This window comes from Dasypus novemcinctus, chromosome 11 (assembly GCF_030445035.2).
Source record: "Dasypus novemcinctus isolate mDasNov1 chromosome 11, mDasNov1.1.hap2, whole genome shotgun sequence".
Classification (NCBI taxonomy): domain Eukaryota; kingdom Metazoa; phylum Chordata; class Mammalia; order Cingulata; family Dasypodidae; genus Dasypus; species Dasypus novemcinctus.
Window position 1 is genome coordinate 32,046,335 of NC_080683.1, and position 20,426 is coordinate 32,066,760.

The following is a 20,426-nucleotide window of genomic DNA, read 5'->3' on the forward strand; positions in this document are numbered from 1 at the left end:
AATACATTTAACCTAAATTAGCAATATAAGCAAGGACATAGTGGCCAGATTCTATTTGGTTGTTTCTCATCTAGGAAACATGTTCTGCATTTTATTACCAAAAATGGTTGGATTAGATATTCATCTAATTGCAATCTTTTATCTAAAACAGTAAGGGAGAGAAAATAAGCTAATGTTTAAATTAATTTTGACAACTGAATTTTAAAATTTTGTAGAAGCAGAAACTTACTAGGCCTTATTTTTGATTAAAAATAAAGTTTAAAAATCTGTATTAAAATGAAATCAAGCCACAGTGATGCTCTATAGTTTATCATGCAACAACTTCAATATTAAACATCTCACGGAAAAATAAATTGTTGGAATATGTTATTTTTTAAAAGACTAAGTTTTTACCCATATTAACAAAACTGTCATCCCCTTCTAAAAAATAAAATTTCCCCAAATTCATATTTTTATTTACTATACAAAATGGACAGTCCTTGTGCTTAAATCACATGGCAGGCATGATTTCCAATTGGCTTCATTTTCCTCTGCTGTTTTCACAGATTAATCAATGCAGAGCTTATTTTCACACTGGGATAATAATCATCCCAGCTCCTCAACACAAAATGAATATGTTCATGTTCTGCAATCGACTTGAAGAGAGGCACTCAAATGCACTAAAATTCTTTTTGCTTTTATTCATTTCAAGAAAGTGTATTAATATTAGCCTCCTTGCTTCCACACAGCTGTCATCCAAAACACCACTAAAGAATGGATGAATAATTAGCTCTTCAGTCACACATTAAATACGTTTTAATAAACAGCTCTTTGTCTGAGAAGAGAATATTGTCCATTCTTAGCTGTCAGTCTCAGAGAAGATTTAGAGGGTGTTTTTTATGTGAAACATTGCTTAGCCAAGCTAGTCTATGTGCTGTGCTTAAAATGAACTCTTACTGAATTATGCGTTATTCAGACTTATCCAAAACAATTATAGGGACTCTGATAAATTAGGAAATATTTAGAAAGTGCAGAAACTGATTTGGTATTCCTGTAAGTCAAATATTCATATTCAGAAAATAAATTCAATCATTGATCATCAGAAATTTAGTATTTACACAAAGTTGTATGAAAAAATTTAAAATTTAATCTTACATTTCCTGTAAACATCTTGAATAATTTAATAATGATCAAGCCCCAAAGGTTACATGACTTTACTTTAACAATGAAATATGGGTCCTAAAGAAATAAATTTCAATATGGTAATACTTAAAAGATAAAAAAAAATGAAGACTTGGGGTGAAATGTCACACTGAGTGAATGAACTTTTATTTCTAGTCATTTAATTCAAACCATTTCTGAAGGAAGGCTAAATGTGCAATTTCATTTATTTATCTTTTGAATCTTGGACCCCAAAAGGGAGTATTCCCTTTTCCTTCCCAATGCCTCCATTTCACCAGAGTTCTTTCTGCCAATCTGAGCAAGAGATGAGTAGCTGGAGAAAATTTACTTGAAAATTATTGACAATAATTTTCCAAGTCTGGGATACTGTCAGAAAACTAAGAACTGGGGCCATTCGTTTTTATAAAAATAGACCTTCCATTGGGACTTAGCATCTGCACCCATGAAATAACCAAAAAGAAACAGAGAGGAGTTACTAATTCAGAATGGAAGTGAAACAATATGTGGAACTACAAGATTATATTTTGCAATAAATATTGTTGTTTCAAGAAAAATTGTGCACAGTTCATTAAGGATAAGCTAAAAATGGATATTAGTAAATATGTGAGGTATGGAAAATTAATGAAAAAATATCAATTTATATTTGAAATGAGAACTCAAATCACTGCTCCACATATATAATATATTTAAATTTTATCATCTGCCTATTTAGATATTATACTATGAGAAACCCGTGGGCAAGAAGCCTGTACTTAAAGCTCCTAGCACATAAGACCTAATACTAAAATCTGAGTGCACATATGTACATTAATCCAATTGGGATTCAAGTTTACGTTGCTGAGCTCTTATTATTTCCTATCATTTGACATGGTCCTTGATCTACTGTTGTAGCAGTTTGCTATGGTTATGAATTCCAAAAATAGATATTGGATTATGTTTGTAATCTGATCTGTATCTGGGCCTGACTGAGTTATGATTAGGGCTTTAATTGGGCCACTTCATTAGGGCATTGAGTCCCCGCCTCTTGATGGGTGGGGATTCACAGATAAAAGGCATGGCAAGGGACAGTGTTGTTGGTTTCTGATGTTGGAGTTTTGATGTGGGAGTTTGATGCTGAAGACTTAAGCTGGAGCCCTGGGAAGTCAGCTCGCAGAGGAAAGAGAAGCCAACCCCTGGAAGAAAGGAACCTTGAACCCAGAGAAAACCAGGTCCCAGGAACGTAGGAACTCCGGAAGCCTTAACCCTCTCAGATGTTGGCAGCCATCTTGCTCCAAATAGACTTTGGTGAAGGAAGTAACTTATGCTTTATGGCCTGATATCTGTAAGCTCCTACCCCAAATAAATACCCTTTATAAAAACCAACCAGTTTCTGGTATTTTGCATCAGCACCCCTTCAGCTGACTAATACAACTGTCTATATAGGATATGAGAGTAGAATTCTCAAAATATAAATCTAATGACTATATGGATTGAAATGGAATTATTTTCTTTATTTTATGGTATATATAAAGGAATATTCCTTTCCAACTAAATATATTAATAGTTAATTCTGACAGCACATGTAAAAATATATTAAACTATGAATTTTTATCAAGTATAATCCTAATGATTTAGATGTGAAAAAAGTGTCAATGGAATTTTTATAAAACAGTTGGTGTAGTCTTCTCCCTTCAAATAAAATGTATATTAAGGATGGTTTAAAAAATTGACAAGGTATAAAGCAAAAAGTAGGGAATGAATAAATACAAGTGTAAGTCAGAGGAATTTTTTTTCTTTTTGTTTCCATAATTTTTCTATAGTGTATGTGTATTAATTTTAGAATAAAAAATAACATTTTTCTGGGTAATCAGACCAATTTATTCGCTTGATTGCTGAACACCTGCAGAAAACACAAATTCTTAAAAATTAAAATTATTTCCAGATGTGCATCACTAAATATGTAGGTGCTTTTTGTTCAAAGTTCCCCATCCCCTGTTCTATGGCTTAATGTGTGCCATGGATGAGCTACAGGTGAGCCTAGAGGATAATGGGGCAGTGGGATGGACTTCTGGCTTTTGAAATCCTGACTTGTGAGCAGCTGCCTTCCTCAACTCCACTGTTGTGCTGTCATTTTCTGCAAGATCTGCACCATGAAACATGTACCAAACAATTACTTTGATTTCTTTGTCTCAGCCCTTGGAACAATCACCCCCACTGGCCCCAACAAAATAAGTAAATAAACTCTGTTCTGAATAATATTCTGACATGAAAATTAAGACATACTTGCCAGAGTAGGATGCACAGAGGGTTGACATGTCTATATTTTCAAACAAAGTAAAATCACCTTAAATGTGAAGTGTATTCTTGAACAGATGCTTACTTAGTAAAGTTAGAAAATGGCAACAGATGCCAGTGACCCAAGAAAGAATCCAGGCCATAGGAAACAGACTATTTTTAGCCATATCCTTGTCTTATCTTTCAACACTGAAGAATGTGGCCAAGTGGGCCAAAATTTTTGTTAGCAAAATAGGTAAGAAAAAGTTAATAAATAAAAATTGCAGCCTAATTAATATCTTCCTTACTCTGCCCAGACAGTCAAATCCCTTTTTTGCATTTCAATGTACAAACTGCTTTCTGAATATAGAGAATTGTTTGCTGGTAAACTGTAATTTGACCAAGAATAAAATCTAGTGTTTTTGTGCAGGGGTAGCTTCTAAAGTAAAACAGATTAGTTCTCTCTAGTACCCGTGGCAGCAGGTGAACCAGCCAACCAAGAAAGAAATATGTAAGAGCCATGGGTTATAGAGGTGAGAACCTGGTTCTCCTGGCCATGGTCCCTGTGTCTTTACTAGAAGGTCTGAGAAGCAGTAGTTTATATTCACACCCATTTCCCTATTGCCTTGCATTGTATTAACATTTTAAAACATAGATAATTGAGAGATAAAAATTTCATCTGTTATCACCAACAGCCCACTTAAATATAAAAATCATTACTGTTATTGATTTCAGGGTGTATAATTCTGTGGAGCAAAGTTCATAGGTGTGCTATTACCCAAATTGATGTCAGGTGTAAAAATAACAAAATTATTTTAAAAATGAAAATTCCATTTTAAAAGAGTGATTTATAAATAATAATATACTCTCTCATTTCTGAGAGATTGTTTACTGTAATATCTCCAGGATAGGGAATGATGGCTTACACATTTTGGTCATTAAATATTTATTAAATGATTACTATCCTCTGAACATTTGTAGGACTGTTACATCACATGATTTATAATCTGGTATAATTTTTTAATTTGTGGTCATAAGTTTGTCAACAGTAGACAGCAGAAACCAGGGAGGGAAATTGGCTATCTAATATACACCATCATAATCCTAGACCTGGAAATACCTAGGTGCAGAAATTCCAGTGAATTAAAGAAAGGAGCAGAGTATATTTTATTCGTTCATTCTGCTCAGTAACTATTCATACAAAACCTGTGACTTGATTCTAGCTTGACTAAGGGTATACTGGGAATATCAGAAATGTTATTGCTTTGATCTCAGAGAATGAGACAGTGATAGGCATGGATGCCTGGGATGCCAGGTGCTCTCTTGCCCCTGGCCTGGTGGGTCACTGATGTGGCCTGGGTTTTGGATGCTATTGTGCTTTTTAAAGACCACATGATGCCTTTGAGCGTCCTTCAAATTATATAAAGAATAAAATTAAAGCTGTAATTTCCGTGGCAGCTAATGAACTGAGCCAGGCCTATGCAAACTTGTCCCATCACCCTGCTTTTCTGTGAAACAATTTTCTGAAAAACATGTTTTAGGCTTTTTTTGAGAATATTCCTATCTCCTGTAGCAGTGAAAGATGACGCCAATTTGACTGGTGCTAGGAAAGCTGACATCTGGAAGAGTGAGCCTGGTACTCAGTTTGGATTAATGCTTTATGTTTATTTCTTGTAAAATACTATAGAAGACCTCTCTCTCCTTAGAATTGTGGGACAGCAGCTGACAGGATTCAGAAAAATCTCACTAAGCTGAAAATCCTATATTTTAAACAAACAAGTTTAAAGTACCAGTTCTGATCTTTCTCCATTGAACTCTGCCCCTATCCCTGACCAAAAAAAGTAACCAGACACACTTGAATTCAAATTCTTGCTCTGCCTCTTATTAATTGTTGAAGTAAGTCAGGTTACTTAACATCTGAGCTTAGTTCCTCATTTGTAAAATGCAGATAATGATATGTATATGTACCCTGCTGAATTCTAGTGGGAATTAGTTTATGTTATTAGACATATATATAATTTAGAATGAGGATTAGAGATTATAGAAATAACAGGTGTTCCATGGGTAGTAACAGTTATTAATATTCTAGCCGCAAATGAGAATATAAAATCAGAAGTTGAGCCTCACAGCTAAACTCGCATATTGACTTAATCTTTGTTGTTCAGTTTCTTCATTATAAAATGGAGATCAAAAATACAATTTCAATTTGTTTTTAAGAAATAAATAAGAAAATATAAGCAAGTGATCACTTGATGAATGACAATTGTGTTGGTAGTTGTTGCTCTTTGTTTCTACTACTTCTGGGTTTGACCTGGTGATAGTTCACCCAAAGAAGTTAGTCAGTTTGGTCATTCTGGTTCCAACAGGAATACACATCCTCTTTCCTCCTAACACCTGTACCCTCCCTTTTCCTTATTGAGAGGGCAGCATGCCTTTGTCATTTGGAGTCCCAAACACACAGGTAGCATTCATCAACTCCTTTACAACTCCCCATAAAGAGGAACAGAGCAACCTTGGTATTATTTTAATAAGAATCCAGGACTGTGAACATTTAAATGACTGTCATTTTTCAAGGTGGTCAACTTCTGAGGTTGTAAATGTATTCTACTTTTTATTATTTTTTTAGGAGGTCCCAGGGATTGAACCCAAGACCTTCTATATGGGAAGCAGATGCTCAACCACTGAGCTACTAATGCATATGCATTTTAAAGAAACAGAACTTACCCTTCAAAAGTGAGGTACTATTTTGATACATCACAGGCACTTGTTAAATCTTTACTCAATTGAATTCCAATTAATTTTAAATTATGTATTTTATATAACAATATATTTTCAAAATTAATTATAGACTGACATACTTGTTGGTTATTAATTCTTATGAGCCAAGCATTATTTGCCACTTTTAAGAGTGATGCATGCTAGAAAAAATAACCTGAAGGGTATAGTTTCTGCCCTTAGCTTTAAAATCTTTTAAATGTCTGTTACTCTGATGATGTATGTGACAGCAGAAAAGACACAGCATTGTTGTCAAATCAATGAGACAGACAATGGACACAGCAAAACATAGGACACTATTCAGAATGCTCACTGTTGCCATTGAAATTGATCTATGATTGTGATTAATTGCTTTTGAAATTTTGATCAAAATTGATCTGTCCAATTTTCTGGCACTGGCTCTGTAAGTCAAGTCTCACCCTGGAATTACATAAATCAATTTAGTCTGGACTTCTGTGAAAACTGGGGGGAGAAAGATAGAAGTAATTTCTGAGTTGTCAGTGACTGATGGATGTTCTGATTGCACAGTTTTAGTAAAGAAAAGGTCTTACCGTAGCTGTCATAGGCATCCTCACTTACTCCATGACCGTAGTCATAGTATTCAGGCGCACTGCAACAGATTTAGACACCAATCAATGTTACTGTAATCAAGAGGAATCAATCCAGAAACTCATATGGAATTTGAAGGCAAAATGTGTGCTAAGGTAATATCCCAGGAAACTCTCTGGGCATGAAATGCAATCCTAAAGAAATATTCAGTAAGAAAAATACAGGTTATTGACCAGGAGTGCTATGCTTTTCTCATGCCACCTCAGTACTTCTTTATCTCTAACTCCGGTTTGATAAATCAAATCCCCCCTAAAACACAAGTGTAATGCTTCAACATTTGTGAAGAGGAGAGTTATAAAAGGTCTATTTCCCAGAGAAAGTGCTATATAAGATGACGATCTGGTCAATCATGAATGGCTCTTAATCTTGTTACCTTAAGAAATATTCATCAAAATCATCTTCATTTCCAAACTGTGAAGTGATATTTATACTCCTTCTAATCCTTCCACAGCATGTCTGTGCCCTTCCCAAATACACAAGCTATTTATGACCACTCAGTATTTTGCGAGATCAGTTCACATTTTAATAAGTTTGGGAAAAGATGTATTTCCTCTATTTCATACTCAAATGCTACTTAATAGCCCCCTCCCCACCCAAGTACCCTTACCTTATTCTGCAGCATCAATTTCCTCCTTTAAAGTATTATTCCTAATAGCATCTAAACATCTTATATCTCTTCTATTCTTAAAAAGCTCTCCCTCACCCCCATGTCATTCCTGCTACTCTCTCTTTCTTTGTACCTATACAGCAAAATTTTTTGATAAGGGTAACTCTATACACTCTCTTCACTGCATCTTCTTCCATTCTCTCTTGAACACATTTCAGTCAAGTTGTTGTCGCTACTACTCCACTAAATCTGCTCTTGTCAGAGTTAGATGTTTTCAAATCCAATAGTCAACTCTTGGTCCTCACTTTACTACATCTGTTAGCATCATTTAACATGGTGTTCATTCCCTGCTCTTTCAAATATTTTATTTACTTCTATGATCTTCTCTGTGAGTCCCTTGGTTACCTCATTTCTTCATTTTTTTCTGTTGGTACTTCCTAACTTTCCTGACCATTTAACCCTGGACTCTACCATGTTCAATTAGCAGTCTTTTTTTTTTTTTTTTTTCCTTTTCTAGTCATACTTCTTAGGCAAACTCAGCTATCATATGGCTTGAACATTCTACTCTGGTGACTTTCAAATTAAATCCCTAGCCTTGTCACCTCCCCTCAACTCTGTCTCATATATCCAACTGCTTACTGGACATTTCCATCTGGGTGTCAAATGTATATCCAAATATGGAAACTGTAGCATACTTCTAGTTGCCCCTTCCCCAATTCTATTTGCCCTTTCTGCCATAAAAGAGGCTGACCAGCTTGAGAATATGGTTTTCAGTCTATCTTATACTTGGGTGTAGCCATTGTGATATATACAAAGTCTTTGTCACTTGCTTGAAAGTAAATTCCTTGTCCTCCATTTCCTTTTGACCCTCAGGACAATGCTTGGAAATGGCAATGACTGGAGTCACTTTGGAAGATTCATATCAATGATGCCATCCTACTAGTGTGGATTCCTAAAAGATATTATGGAGCAAACGACATCTATCCACCTAGTCTACTATGTGTGGGGAGAAAAAAAAAGACTTTTCTCTTGTTTGATCCACTATATTTGAGGCTTCCTTATAAAAGAGGTTGAGCCCATACCCCAAATAATATAGTTGGCAATTAAAGCAATTACTTAAAGACAACAGTAAATTGAGTAAATATTTGCTGAATAAATAAATGATTAAATAAAATAAGAAGTTATTTAATTTAAACATGAATACTCTCAAACCATTTTGCTACAAGTATTTTTATAGCATTTTGTGCATTGCTTCAGAAGGGCTGTCTACTCACATTGACAGCAATGGGAAGAGAAAAAAGAAAAAAAACACTCATTCATTTTCTGACATAACAGAAAGTCAGATCAAATGTTTGAAAATAATATTACTGATGACTTCATGTATGATATTTATGTAGTTATATTATTTTTCAACTTTAAAATCATGTATGACACTGGATAGAGAGAATAGACTTTAGTACTATCTCTGTGCTCTTCATTTAATTCTTTTAGAAAGCTACTATTTCATTACATTTAATTCATTTTTATTATGCTGAAATATGGGTAAATGTGTACAAATGCATTCAGCATAAATGCAACCTTGGTTATTTTCAACTCACTATTATTCTACTTTATAGTTCAGAAAATATACTGTTCAAAATTTCCAGATGTACTATTACAATTATGGAGGTGCTAAATAAAATTATGACAGTTACTGGCAATTTGGAACTTGATTACTCTAGAAGTTATAGCAGATATAGTTTTCCAAGGAACTGGCATATATATAAAATCAGGATATATAACACAATAGCTGTTAGGAAGCAATTGGCTCATTAAATAATATCTCATTATTAGTAAAATTCTATACTACATTTTGGCTATTTGATATCAAGACCTTAGGCAACAATGAATATTTGAAAACAAATTAATAATTAAATAAATGGAGAAAGGGAGGCAGAAAAATATCAGGTTAATTTATGCTAATTGTAAAATTAGAAAAAATTTTCAGTTCTTTTTGTGAGGAGGAGAGGGTATTTTACTCTAAATAGAATCTGTTAACAGTCTGCTAAGATACCTAGGTAAATGATGAACACGATAGAAAAAAAGTTGGGATGAAATGTGGTTTCTGGAAAACCAAATAATATGTTCACCATATTAAGCTATTTTTCAAGCCAGTTCCAATGAGCCTACTTTGTGATGCAATAACACATTTTTATAGTGCTTCATATATTATTTGGTGTTCATGTGGTGGGAGAAATCACACTGAGAGTGTAGTGGGCGTGTTCAGAAATCAGAGTCTAACGAAGTTTGTAAAGCAATTTATACATTCATTGGCCAGTTTCCACAAATATAAATATTAGGAGGGCTATAAATGGGAACACAATTCTATAGATGCATTCATATATCCAAACTAGTTAGACTTACATATGTGAGAAAGAAATGAAGGATTCAATTTGTTAAAATTAACACTTTTTCTTAATTTCTCATCTGTTTACTCTAATAGGATATAAAATTCTCATAGTTTAATACTTATAAAGACAGCACAGCTTGCTGTGCCATTCATGAGGTCAAAGCTGCCACATTCATAGTTTCCAATTGCATTTAGTTTACACCATGATGTCCTTAATTTCCACTTTCTCTGATTCGTGATTAAACAGAAGACTTAATTACTTTAAATTGTCAACATGAAAACAAGACAAATAGATGAGGGAGAATTTGTTAAAAGTTCATTAATTACAATCTGAATTGAAGAAAAGTAAAAAGTATAAAATAATATTTTATAAGAAGAGACAAAGGGACATGGTTAATGCTTTAATATGAAAGACATATATTAATAGTTACCCAACTGTTCTGAGCATTTAAGTGAGTGCTCTTAAATTTGTTCTCTTAAGCATTTACACTGAAACTTCATTGTACTGTTCATTTACATTGTATTTCAGAGATATTTATTAAGCAAAAATAAACTTTCAGATAGTCCTTCATACTCAAATTGCAAATTGGTATTTCCTTTATTTTCATTTCAATTTATATTATGATTAGATCCTTCTGCTAAGTTTTCTAAAGCTTCATGATTGTATTATTAACAAAGTAGTAAACAAAGTGTGAAGTTTAAGTGTAACACATAGGTACATAATATCAATTCTCACCACCAACCACAACCCTTGTTCTGGATCATTCAGGTATAAACTAAATGCTGCTGAGAGAGACAAATGGAAGAGTCTTATCAAATATCTTAAGACTCCATAGCTTCCTTCTACATCAGAACACTTTCCTGTCTCCTGATAATTCTGAGTTATTCCTGGGTCTTCCCTTGAAGACATGATTGTAGTTTTGCTTGAACATCTATTATTTCCAGCACTGAAGGTGAAGTTGACCAACATAAGATAAACTTTATGCCTATGTTGAAAATGTGACCTATTTGCAAAGAGATTTTAAAAATTATTTTCATGTATATCCCTTCCAGAGCAAGTCTACTTTCCCACAGAAACTTTCTTCCCTCATGTATTTCTTCCCCTTCATCTCTCTGAACATTTTCTTTCACCTTCTTCATTGCTTGCTATACAAAATAATAGTACAATGACCTTACCATAAAATAATCTAGTAACTATGTATGGATACATCCAGTCCATTTTGTAAAACAATAAAAATCCAACAAGCCCTCACAGAAATTACAAGTAATAAGGTGTGATTGTTCATTCATTCACTTTTTTTGTTCATCAAATGCTGAAACACCAAAAATTGGTATAAATTCCCCAGATGAAGAGATAGTAAAGGGGACCTACAGGCAGGGGATCATCACCAGCCAATGTTCAGAGGCAAGAGAAAGCAAGGTATAAGCAGCTGCTCCTCCAGAGTGGCCAGGGGTTGGAAAAAGGGAGAGAGGAACTCAACATTGTGTATGGAGAAAAAAGAGGGCCAGATAATAAAGGACCTTGTCTTAGTTCTGGTAAGGGATTTAAATTTTATCTTGTGGGCCTCTGAAGATAGTGAAACACTTAAGAAGAGAGACACGATTATATCTTGCCTTGAACAGACCATTATGTTGGTGGTATCTTTTTTTTCCACTGCTATATCATCAGCACCTGGCACAGTATCTATCATATAGTAGGTGCTTAATAAATATTTATTGAATGAATGGATAAGTAAATGATCATAGGATGAATATTTCTTTTCACAATCATTATCTAGCTTTTGCTTCGACATCTCTATTTCCTTTGTATCCATGAGCTTGGGTTTTTGCTAAATGAAAATGTGCATGTTGGGTTAAGTTATATGTAAACAAAACTCATAATTATTTAATTTCATCAGGTGCTACATCCAGTATCTATGAGTTGAACTGTTAAATGATTTTTTTCTTCCAACCTTACAGAGATAAAAAGTAAGATAGAAAGAAAAGACAGGATAATTCTGGCCTAACTTTAGTCGGCAATTCAAAAACGCATTTCAGAAGATTTGGTGAATTGAGAGTAATACATAAATTTTTTGATGTTTTGGAGGTCCAAATGAAAATGCATGGTTTATGAAGATGCAGGATTTGCTTCATTTTCTTTCTGATAATGTTTTTAATAACATTGATTAAATGTTATTTGCTTATTGACTTAATCTTTTCTCCTCCCTACTAGAAGGTCCCCTGCCACCTGATTTTTAAAATTGAGAAATTTAAAACAGTAACAAAAACTTAGACAAAAATTATGTCATTTGTTTCTTCAAAATTCTTCCCCATCAACTCCCCTCCCATACGCAATAGCAACCATAAAAATAAATCTTAATATTTCTCCAGCACATACTAAATGCTATGTGCCTTATATACATTGTCTTATTTAATCATTACCAAATGTTTGAGTTGATGGTATTAGCTCAAGTACACAAGAGGAAGTTGATGTTTAGCTACAGTAAGTTTCTTGTCTTGAGCTATCCAGCTAGTCAGTGGTGAAAATGGGATTTAAACTCTCAAGTGTCTGACAATATAGCCCACATGGCCAACTCACAATTCATCTTGTCCATTACATGTATCTAAATAATTACACTCAATTTTTTGCATAATGGCTGATAAAAAGATGATTTGGGCCTAATGATAGTTAGGAAGACTAGATGAACCATGAGTACCACTCTACATTTACCTGTCTTCCTTCTTCTCAGAGAAACCCCATCCACCATCAAGAGGAAGGGCTTAATCCAAGCACATACACTTCTCAATCCCTTCTTATTTGTTACTCAATTATTTCCTAATCCAAGAGGCCTTCTCAGATCTCAAATAACCTTACAATGTGTACCCACATCTATATTCTTCCCACATATAGCACAGTCATTGTTGCAGTTTCACCTTTGTACTTGTAATTATTTGCTTGTCAGTTTTTCCAATTAAAATATGATTTCCATTAGGTCAGAGTTATTTGGTTCATCATTGCATTCTCAGGGTCTAACCTCATGCCTGACACAAATAAGTGCTCAAAATATATTGAGCAAAAAATGAATTGAAGTCTTGGACTAGCAGAGAGCTTTATATCCCTTCCAATTCTAAATAGCTACCCTGTAACCTATTGACATCAATAGATGATCCATTGCACTGATTAGCACCCAGCACTCCCTAAGTACCTTCCCCATGATTTTCCTTTCTGTATGGGGAACCCAAAGATATCTCCTTCCACTGAGCCCTTAGCATTCAGTTTTTGATGAAACAAGGCCCTGATTTCCTTTACCAATTTTATTGACCTTTTCATGACTTAACTTTAATAAGCACCAACCCTCTGAGTAGACATCAGAAATGTAGGGGGAATATAAATTTTGATATTGATAATTTTTTATCAGAAAAAGTTGTTTTGGAGTTATTAAGACAGCTCATATGTGACAGAAATAAAGATGCTACCCCTCTAAGGAGGAATAGGAAATAGGCTAGGAGACACTTTAAGCTATACCAGGTAGACTGAAACTTGAGTTTTATATTATGGAAATTTTTAGCTTCTTCTTTTCTACATCTCATATGATTAAGGATCAAAACCTTTGTTTCTTATTTACCTAGAGAAATTGTGGCCACGTGAAATCATGAAATCATTCAATAAATATTTATTGAGTACCCATACCATTATGGGGACATAAAGAAAAAGATGCATTAACATATCATTTAGATATGTTAGAATAAAAAATGTAAGTGCCTCATGATAAATACAATGTAAGCAAGATAGCAACAGATGAATAATGGAATATTCAATCCACTTTCTCTTCATTATTTGACATAATTTATTGAGTACCTACTATATGTCAGGCACTATTCTAGGTGCTAGGGGATTTAGAATTGAACAAAATAGACAAACCATACCTGACTCCATGGAGTTCATGAGTGAAATCTTAAGGAAGCAAATTAAGCAAGGGAAATATAGATTAAGATAAAGAGTTACAAGTGCTAAGGAGAGGAAACGTAAAGCAGGAAGGGGAACATGAATGTCAGGGTGTGATCAAATGATAGCCAATGTGGTCAAGAAAAGCTTTACTGATGAGGTGATATTGAAAAAAAGACCTGGTGAGAAGACCCAAGATGGCTCAGAGTAGAAGCTCTAACAATCAGCTCCTCCCACAGGAAAACTAATAACCAATAAGGATCTATCTAGATCCTTATTTAGGAACTCCAGAGCAAGAACACAGTACACCATACTTGGAAGAACAAGAAGAGGAGGTTGACCATATGCAGTGAAGAATGGTGAGTGGATTCCTCCATGGTGCAGAAGCAGATGCTCAACCCCCCTGGCAAGGAGGGCCACCTTCAGACCACACCCAGGCTGGAATCAGAAGATCTTTCCCAAAAGCAGGGGAGGGCACCTGGCACCAACTACAGCTGTTGATTGGCAAATTTGGCTACCTAGATTCTAATCTCTAGCATAACTGAGGTTTAAATCTGCCCAGGCAACCAGGAAGCCAGCAGCATTTGTGCTGTCTCCACCCCCGGCAGGAGTGAAAGCTGGGGGTGACTGAAAAACACACTGACCCAGGTCAGTAGGGATCAGATCCAGTATGCCTAGTTTGGAGTGGAAGTTGCGTAGATTCATTCCACCTTCCTTGAAGGGCTGCTGCATGCTCTGTGCCACTGGAGAGAGAGGAAGCACACACTCTTTCGTGGACAGGATGGGCAGATTCATCCCATTCACCTTAAAAAGGACTCTGGACACTCAGTTTCAAGGACTCCTGGAAGGAGGGGAAGCCCACACTTTCTCTATGGGCAGTGTGGGCAGATTCACCCTGCCCATCTTGAACAGTGCTACCCTTTCATCCACAAGGTGCCCCAAAAAAGAAGGGAACCAAGAGCTTTCTGATCAGTCTCTCAAGACAGTGCAGATAGAGTCACTTCACCCACCTGGGGGTGGCAGGTAGCACAGGGGTGACAGTTGACCAGAGAACTCAGATCACCAAGAAGAAATAACAATAATAAATATTTATGCACCTAACTAGAGTACCCCAAAATACATGAAACGCCCACTTGCAAACCAAAGAGAGAAATACATGTCTCTACAGTAATGGTTGGAGACTTCAATACAACACTCTCATCTTTGGATAGAACAAATCAATAAAGGATTAATAAAGAAATAGAGAATTTGAATAATATGATAAATGAATTAGACCTCACAGACACATATAAAGCATTGCACACAAAAACAGCAGGATATACAATCTTCTCAAGTGCTCATGAATCTTTCTCCAGGATAGACCATATATATTGGGTTCAAAACAAGTCTAAATAAGTATAAAAATATTGAAATTTTACAAAGCACTATCTCTGATCGTAATGGAAAGAAGCTGGAAATCCACAACAGGTGGAGGAAGGGAAAACTCAAAAACATATACAGGCTAAACAACACACTCTTATACAATCAGTGGGTCAGAGAAGGAAGTGCAAGAAAAATTGGTAAATATCTCAAGACAAATGAAAATAAGAACACAACACATCAAAACCTATGGGATACAGTGAAGGTGGTGTTGAGAGGGAAATATATAGCCCTCAACACTTATATTAAAAAATAAGAAAGAGCTAAAATCAAAGACCTAACTGCGGGAATTAGAAAAAGAACAGCAAACTAATCCCAAAGTAAGCAGAAAGAAGGCAATAAAAAAGATTGGAGCAGAAATAAGTGAAATGGAGTTCAACAAGAACAACAAAAACAAAAGAATCACCAAAACTGAAAGTTGGTTTCTTGAAAAGATCGACAAAATCAATACACCCTTAACTAGACTAACAAAGTGAAAAAGAGAGAAGATACAAATATATAAAATTAGAAATGAGAGGAGGGCATTACTACTGACCTGATAGAAATAATAGAGATCATAGGAAGATACTATGAACAACTGTACATCAACAAACTAGACAATGTAGTTTAAATGGTCAAATTCCTAAACTGATACAATCTAAATTGTATGCTTAGGAGAATTTGAAGATATAAACAAACTAATCAAAAGTAAGGGGATTGAAATAGTCACCAAAAACCTTCCAAAAATGAAAAGCCCAGGACCAGATACTTTCACAGGTGAATTCTAACAATCATTCAAAGAAGAATCAATACCATTCTTGCTCAAACTCTTGCAAAAAACAGTATACGAGGGAATGCTACCAAGCTTATTCTATGAAGCCAACATCACCCTGATACCAAAACCAAATGAAGATAACATGAAAAAGAACATTAAAGACCAATTACTCTAATGAATATAGATGCAAAGATCTTCAACAAAATACAGGGTAATCAAATCCAACAGCATATTAAACAAATTATAATTCATGACCAAGTGGGTTTTATCCCAGGTATGCCAGGGTGGTTCAACACAAGAAAATCAATCAATGTAATACATCACATTACTAAATTGAGGAAGAAAAACCCATATGTTCATCTCAATTGATATAGAAAAGGGATTCAACAAAATCCACCATCCTTTCTTGATGATAACTATCGGAAAGATAGGAATAGAAGGAACTTTCTCAACATGATAAAGGGCATATATGAAAACCCCACAGCTAACATTGTACTCAATGGAGAAAGACTGAAAGCTTTGCTGTGTAGATTCGGAACAAGACAAGGATGCCTACTATCACCCCACTATTATTCAATATTGTGCTAGAAGTTCTAGCTATAGCAGTTAGGCAAGAAAGAGAAATAAAAAGCATTAAATGGGAAAGGAAGAAATAAAACTTTCACTATTTGCTGATGGCATGATCCTATATCTAGAAAAACCTGAAAAATCCACAACAAAGCTCCTAGAACTAATAGAGAAGTTCAGCAAAGTGGTGAGATATACCATTAACATGCAAAAATTAGCAGCATTTCTATATACTACTAATGAGCAATCTGCAGAAAAAGTCAGGAAAAAATATCAATTACAGTAGAATTAAAAGAATCAAATATTTAGGAATAAACTTAATGAAAGACAGAAAGGACTTGTATTCAGAAAACTACAAAACATTGTTAAAATAAACCAGAGAAGGTCAAAATAAATGAAAGGACATTCCATGTTCATGGATTGGAGAAATAAACATCATTAAGATGTCAGTTCTATCCAAATTTATCTACAGATTCAATACAATCCCAATAAAACTTCCAATAGCTTTTTTTTTTTTTTTTTGGAATAAGAAAGACCTATTATCAAGTTTATTTGGAAGAGCAATAGGTCCTGAATAGACAAAAATATCTTAAAGAAGAAGAATATAGTTAGAGTACTCTCACTCCCTGACCTTAAAGCATATTACTTACCTCCAGTGGTAAAAACAACATGGTACTGGTGTAAAGATAGATATGTTGTCCAATGAAACAGAATTGAGTGCTCAAAAACAGGCTTGACTAGGCTTGACAAGTCTTAACAAAGCTGTCAAGCTCATCCAGTTGGACCAGAACAATCTATTCAACAAATGGTGCTGGGAGAACTGCATAGCTATATCCAGAAGAAAAAAGGAGGACGCCTATCTCACACCATATATAAAAGTGAACTAAAAATGGATCAAAGACCTAAATATAAAAGCTACAAACATAAAAATCCTAGAAGAAAATGTAGGGAAACATCTTCAGGATCTTGTGGTAGGCAGTGTTTTCTTAACTTTAAACCCAAAGCACAAAGAATGAGAGAAAAAAATAGATAAATGCTATCTCCTCAAACTTAAACGCTTCTGCACACCAAAGGACTTTGCCTAAAGGGTGAAAAGGCAAACAACACAAAGGCAGAAAATAGTTGGAAACCACATATCCAATAAAGGTTTCATATCCATATTATATAAAGAGATTAATACAACTCAAAGATAAAAAGACAAGCAACCCAATTAAAAAATGGGCAAGAGACTTAAATAGACATTTCTCCAAAGGGGAAATACAGATGAATGGCCAAAAAGTACGTGAAAAAAATGTTCAATATCATTACCTTTTAGGGGAATGCTTATCAAAACTACACTGAGATATCATTTCACACCTTATAGCATAACCATTATTTAAAAAACAGAAAACTCTATGTGCTGGAGAGGATGTGGAGAAATAGGAGCATTCCTTCACTGTTGGTGGGAATGTAGAATGGTGCAGCCTCTGTGGAAGAAAATTTGGCCATTCTACAAGAAATTAAATATAAAACTGTCTTATGATCCAACAATCCCATTGCTAAGAATATACTCAGAAGAACAGAAAGCAGGGTCACAAACTGACATTTGCACACAGATGTTCATAGCAGCATTATCAACAATTGATAAAATATGGAAACAGCCCATGTGCCCATCAACAGATGAGTGGATAAACAAAATGTAGTATATACATACAATGGAACACTATTCAGCTGTAAGAAAAAATGAACTTTGGATACATATGACAACATGGATGAACCTTGAGGACATTATGTTGAGTGAAATAAGTCAGACACAAAATGACAAACATTGCATGGTCTTACTAATATGAAATAAAACAATAACTAAACTCACAGAGGTAAACTCTGGAGTATAGATTACTAGGAAATTTAATGTGGGTTGAGTATGGGAGCTGATGCTTAATGTACATAGAATTTTTAATAAAGTTTATTTTAAATATGTGGAAATGAATAGAGTTGATGGTAATGTATTATAATGACTTTACCTAACACTGCTGATTTATAAACATGATTGGGACTGAAAGGGGTAGTTTGTAGATGTAATATTTCAATTGAAAGGAAGCTAGAGAATAATATAGGGACTGTACAACAAAGTGATTTTGGTGGTAGATAAAGATTGTGCTTAATAGTATATACAGGAAAGCAGATGTGGCTCAAGTGACTGAACTTCCACCTAATATATGGGAGGACCTGGGTTTGATCCTTGGGGTAAAAAAAAAAAAAAAGTGTGCCTGGGTGGTGAGCCGTGTGTTCGCATGGTGAGCTGAGTGCCTGCATGAATGCCCACACAGCAAGCCAAATGCATGCACAGTGAACCAGTGCCTGTGCAGGTGAGTCATGCAGCAAGATGATGACACAACAAAAGACAGACAAAGGGAAGAGTCAAGGCAAGACACAACCGAAACCAGGAACTGAAGTGGGGGAAGTGACAGGGTACCTCTCTCCACATCAGAGGTCCCCAGGATCTAACCTTGGTGAATCCTAGAGGAGAAAAATGAGAAGAGAAAACAAAAAGAGAAATAGATACAGAAGATCACATATCGAATGGACACAGACAGCAAAACATCAGGGTGGAGGGAAAGAGAGGAAGGGGAGGTTAAAAATAGTATATGTTTATGCTCTTCCTTTCCAAAGTGTTACGTATATGGTGATATATGGGGAAATAACAACTAATTTAATTTATGGATTACTAATTACTAATTGCAGTAATATTGTAATATTTTTGCAGCAATGTCAAAGAAGATTTTATATCAATTTTAAGGGACAAAAATAGGTGGATAGAAGAAGGTACGGCATTTTTCCTTTTGGGGTAATGAAAATGTTCTAAAATTGACTGAGATGATGACAGCACAACTCTGATGAATATGAGAACCACTGAATGTACAGTTTGAATGGATTGTACAAAGCATGGGGTTGTATAACATAGGGAATCCTATGGTGGATAATGAACTGTGGTTAACAGAACAAATATGAGAACATTCTGTCATGAATTATAACAAGTATATAATACTAATACAAGGTGTCATTAAGTGGGTTGGGGGAAAAAAACACCAAATATAAGATATTGGCTATAGTTATTAGTAATGTTTGGATGATGCTCTTTCATAGTTTGTAACAATTATTTCACAACAAAGCAAAGTGTTGGTGGTGGGGTGATATATGGAAACGCTGTATGATGTTACACATGTTTATCTTATAAGTTCACAACTTCTACTATACACTTATTGTTTATAGATGTTCATGTATGAATGATATACTTCAATTTAAAAAAGAAAGGAAAAGGAAAGAAAAAGGAGATGAAAGAGCAAATCTTAGAAATTTGGGAGTGGGATGGGAGAATATTCCAGGAAAAGCAAGAAAAAATGAAAAGACCTTGAGGTTGGAGTTGCTTAGGGTATTCAAGGAATAGCAAGGAAGGCAGAATGTCAGGACACAGGGAGCAATGGGGAGAGTTCTAGGACATGAGGTCAGAAAGGGGCATGGCCAGATTCATCTCCGTGTCTACCCTAAAGTACAGTGACTCCTCCCAAAGCTGTATCTTATGTTAATTCCCCTCTCTTTCTAGATTCTTCACCTTTATTTCCCATTAGACCCATTCCCAAGGTTTCAGTAATCACAAATATATAACTTCTATAAAGAGATTTCCAATAAAATATAAAAGTTATAATCCCACAATAATATTGAGTAGAATGGCTGTTTCAAAGTAATATTAATTATAATATAGTCATGGTAAAAATGTACATTTTTCATCCAAATATTAAAAGCCAATTATTTTTTGTTAAATGCAAAGTAGCACAGTACTTTGGAGAATGCATCAATTTATTTGAAAGCAACCAAATGTACTTTACTTTTAATAACTAAATTGTAGAAATGAGCAGTGGCTTCTGAATCCACTGTGATGATTAATACTATAAGTAGATAGCAATGAAGACTCACACAATATTAGTTT

The 20,426-nt window shown here is 34.8% G+C and overlaps 1 protein-coding gene across 2 annotated transcripts in view; it reads right to left on the minus strand.

Moving 5' to 3' along the window:
* KHDRBS2 (KH RNA binding domain containing, signal transduction associated 2) overlaps positions 1-20,426 on the minus strand; it is a 679,570-nt gene that overhangs the window by 23,080 nt on the left and 636,064 nt on the right. For both annotated transcript variants that reach the window (XR_002793225.3, XM_004473412.3), the window contains exon 8: positions 6,741-6,799. Coding sequence is in view for 1 of the 2 variants with exons in the window: in XM_004473412.3 (XP_004473469.1) it covers positions 6,741-6,799 (59 nt within the window). In the remaining variant the exon portion in view is untranslated. The remainder of the gene's footprint in view (positions 1-6,740; positions 6,800-20,426) is intronic.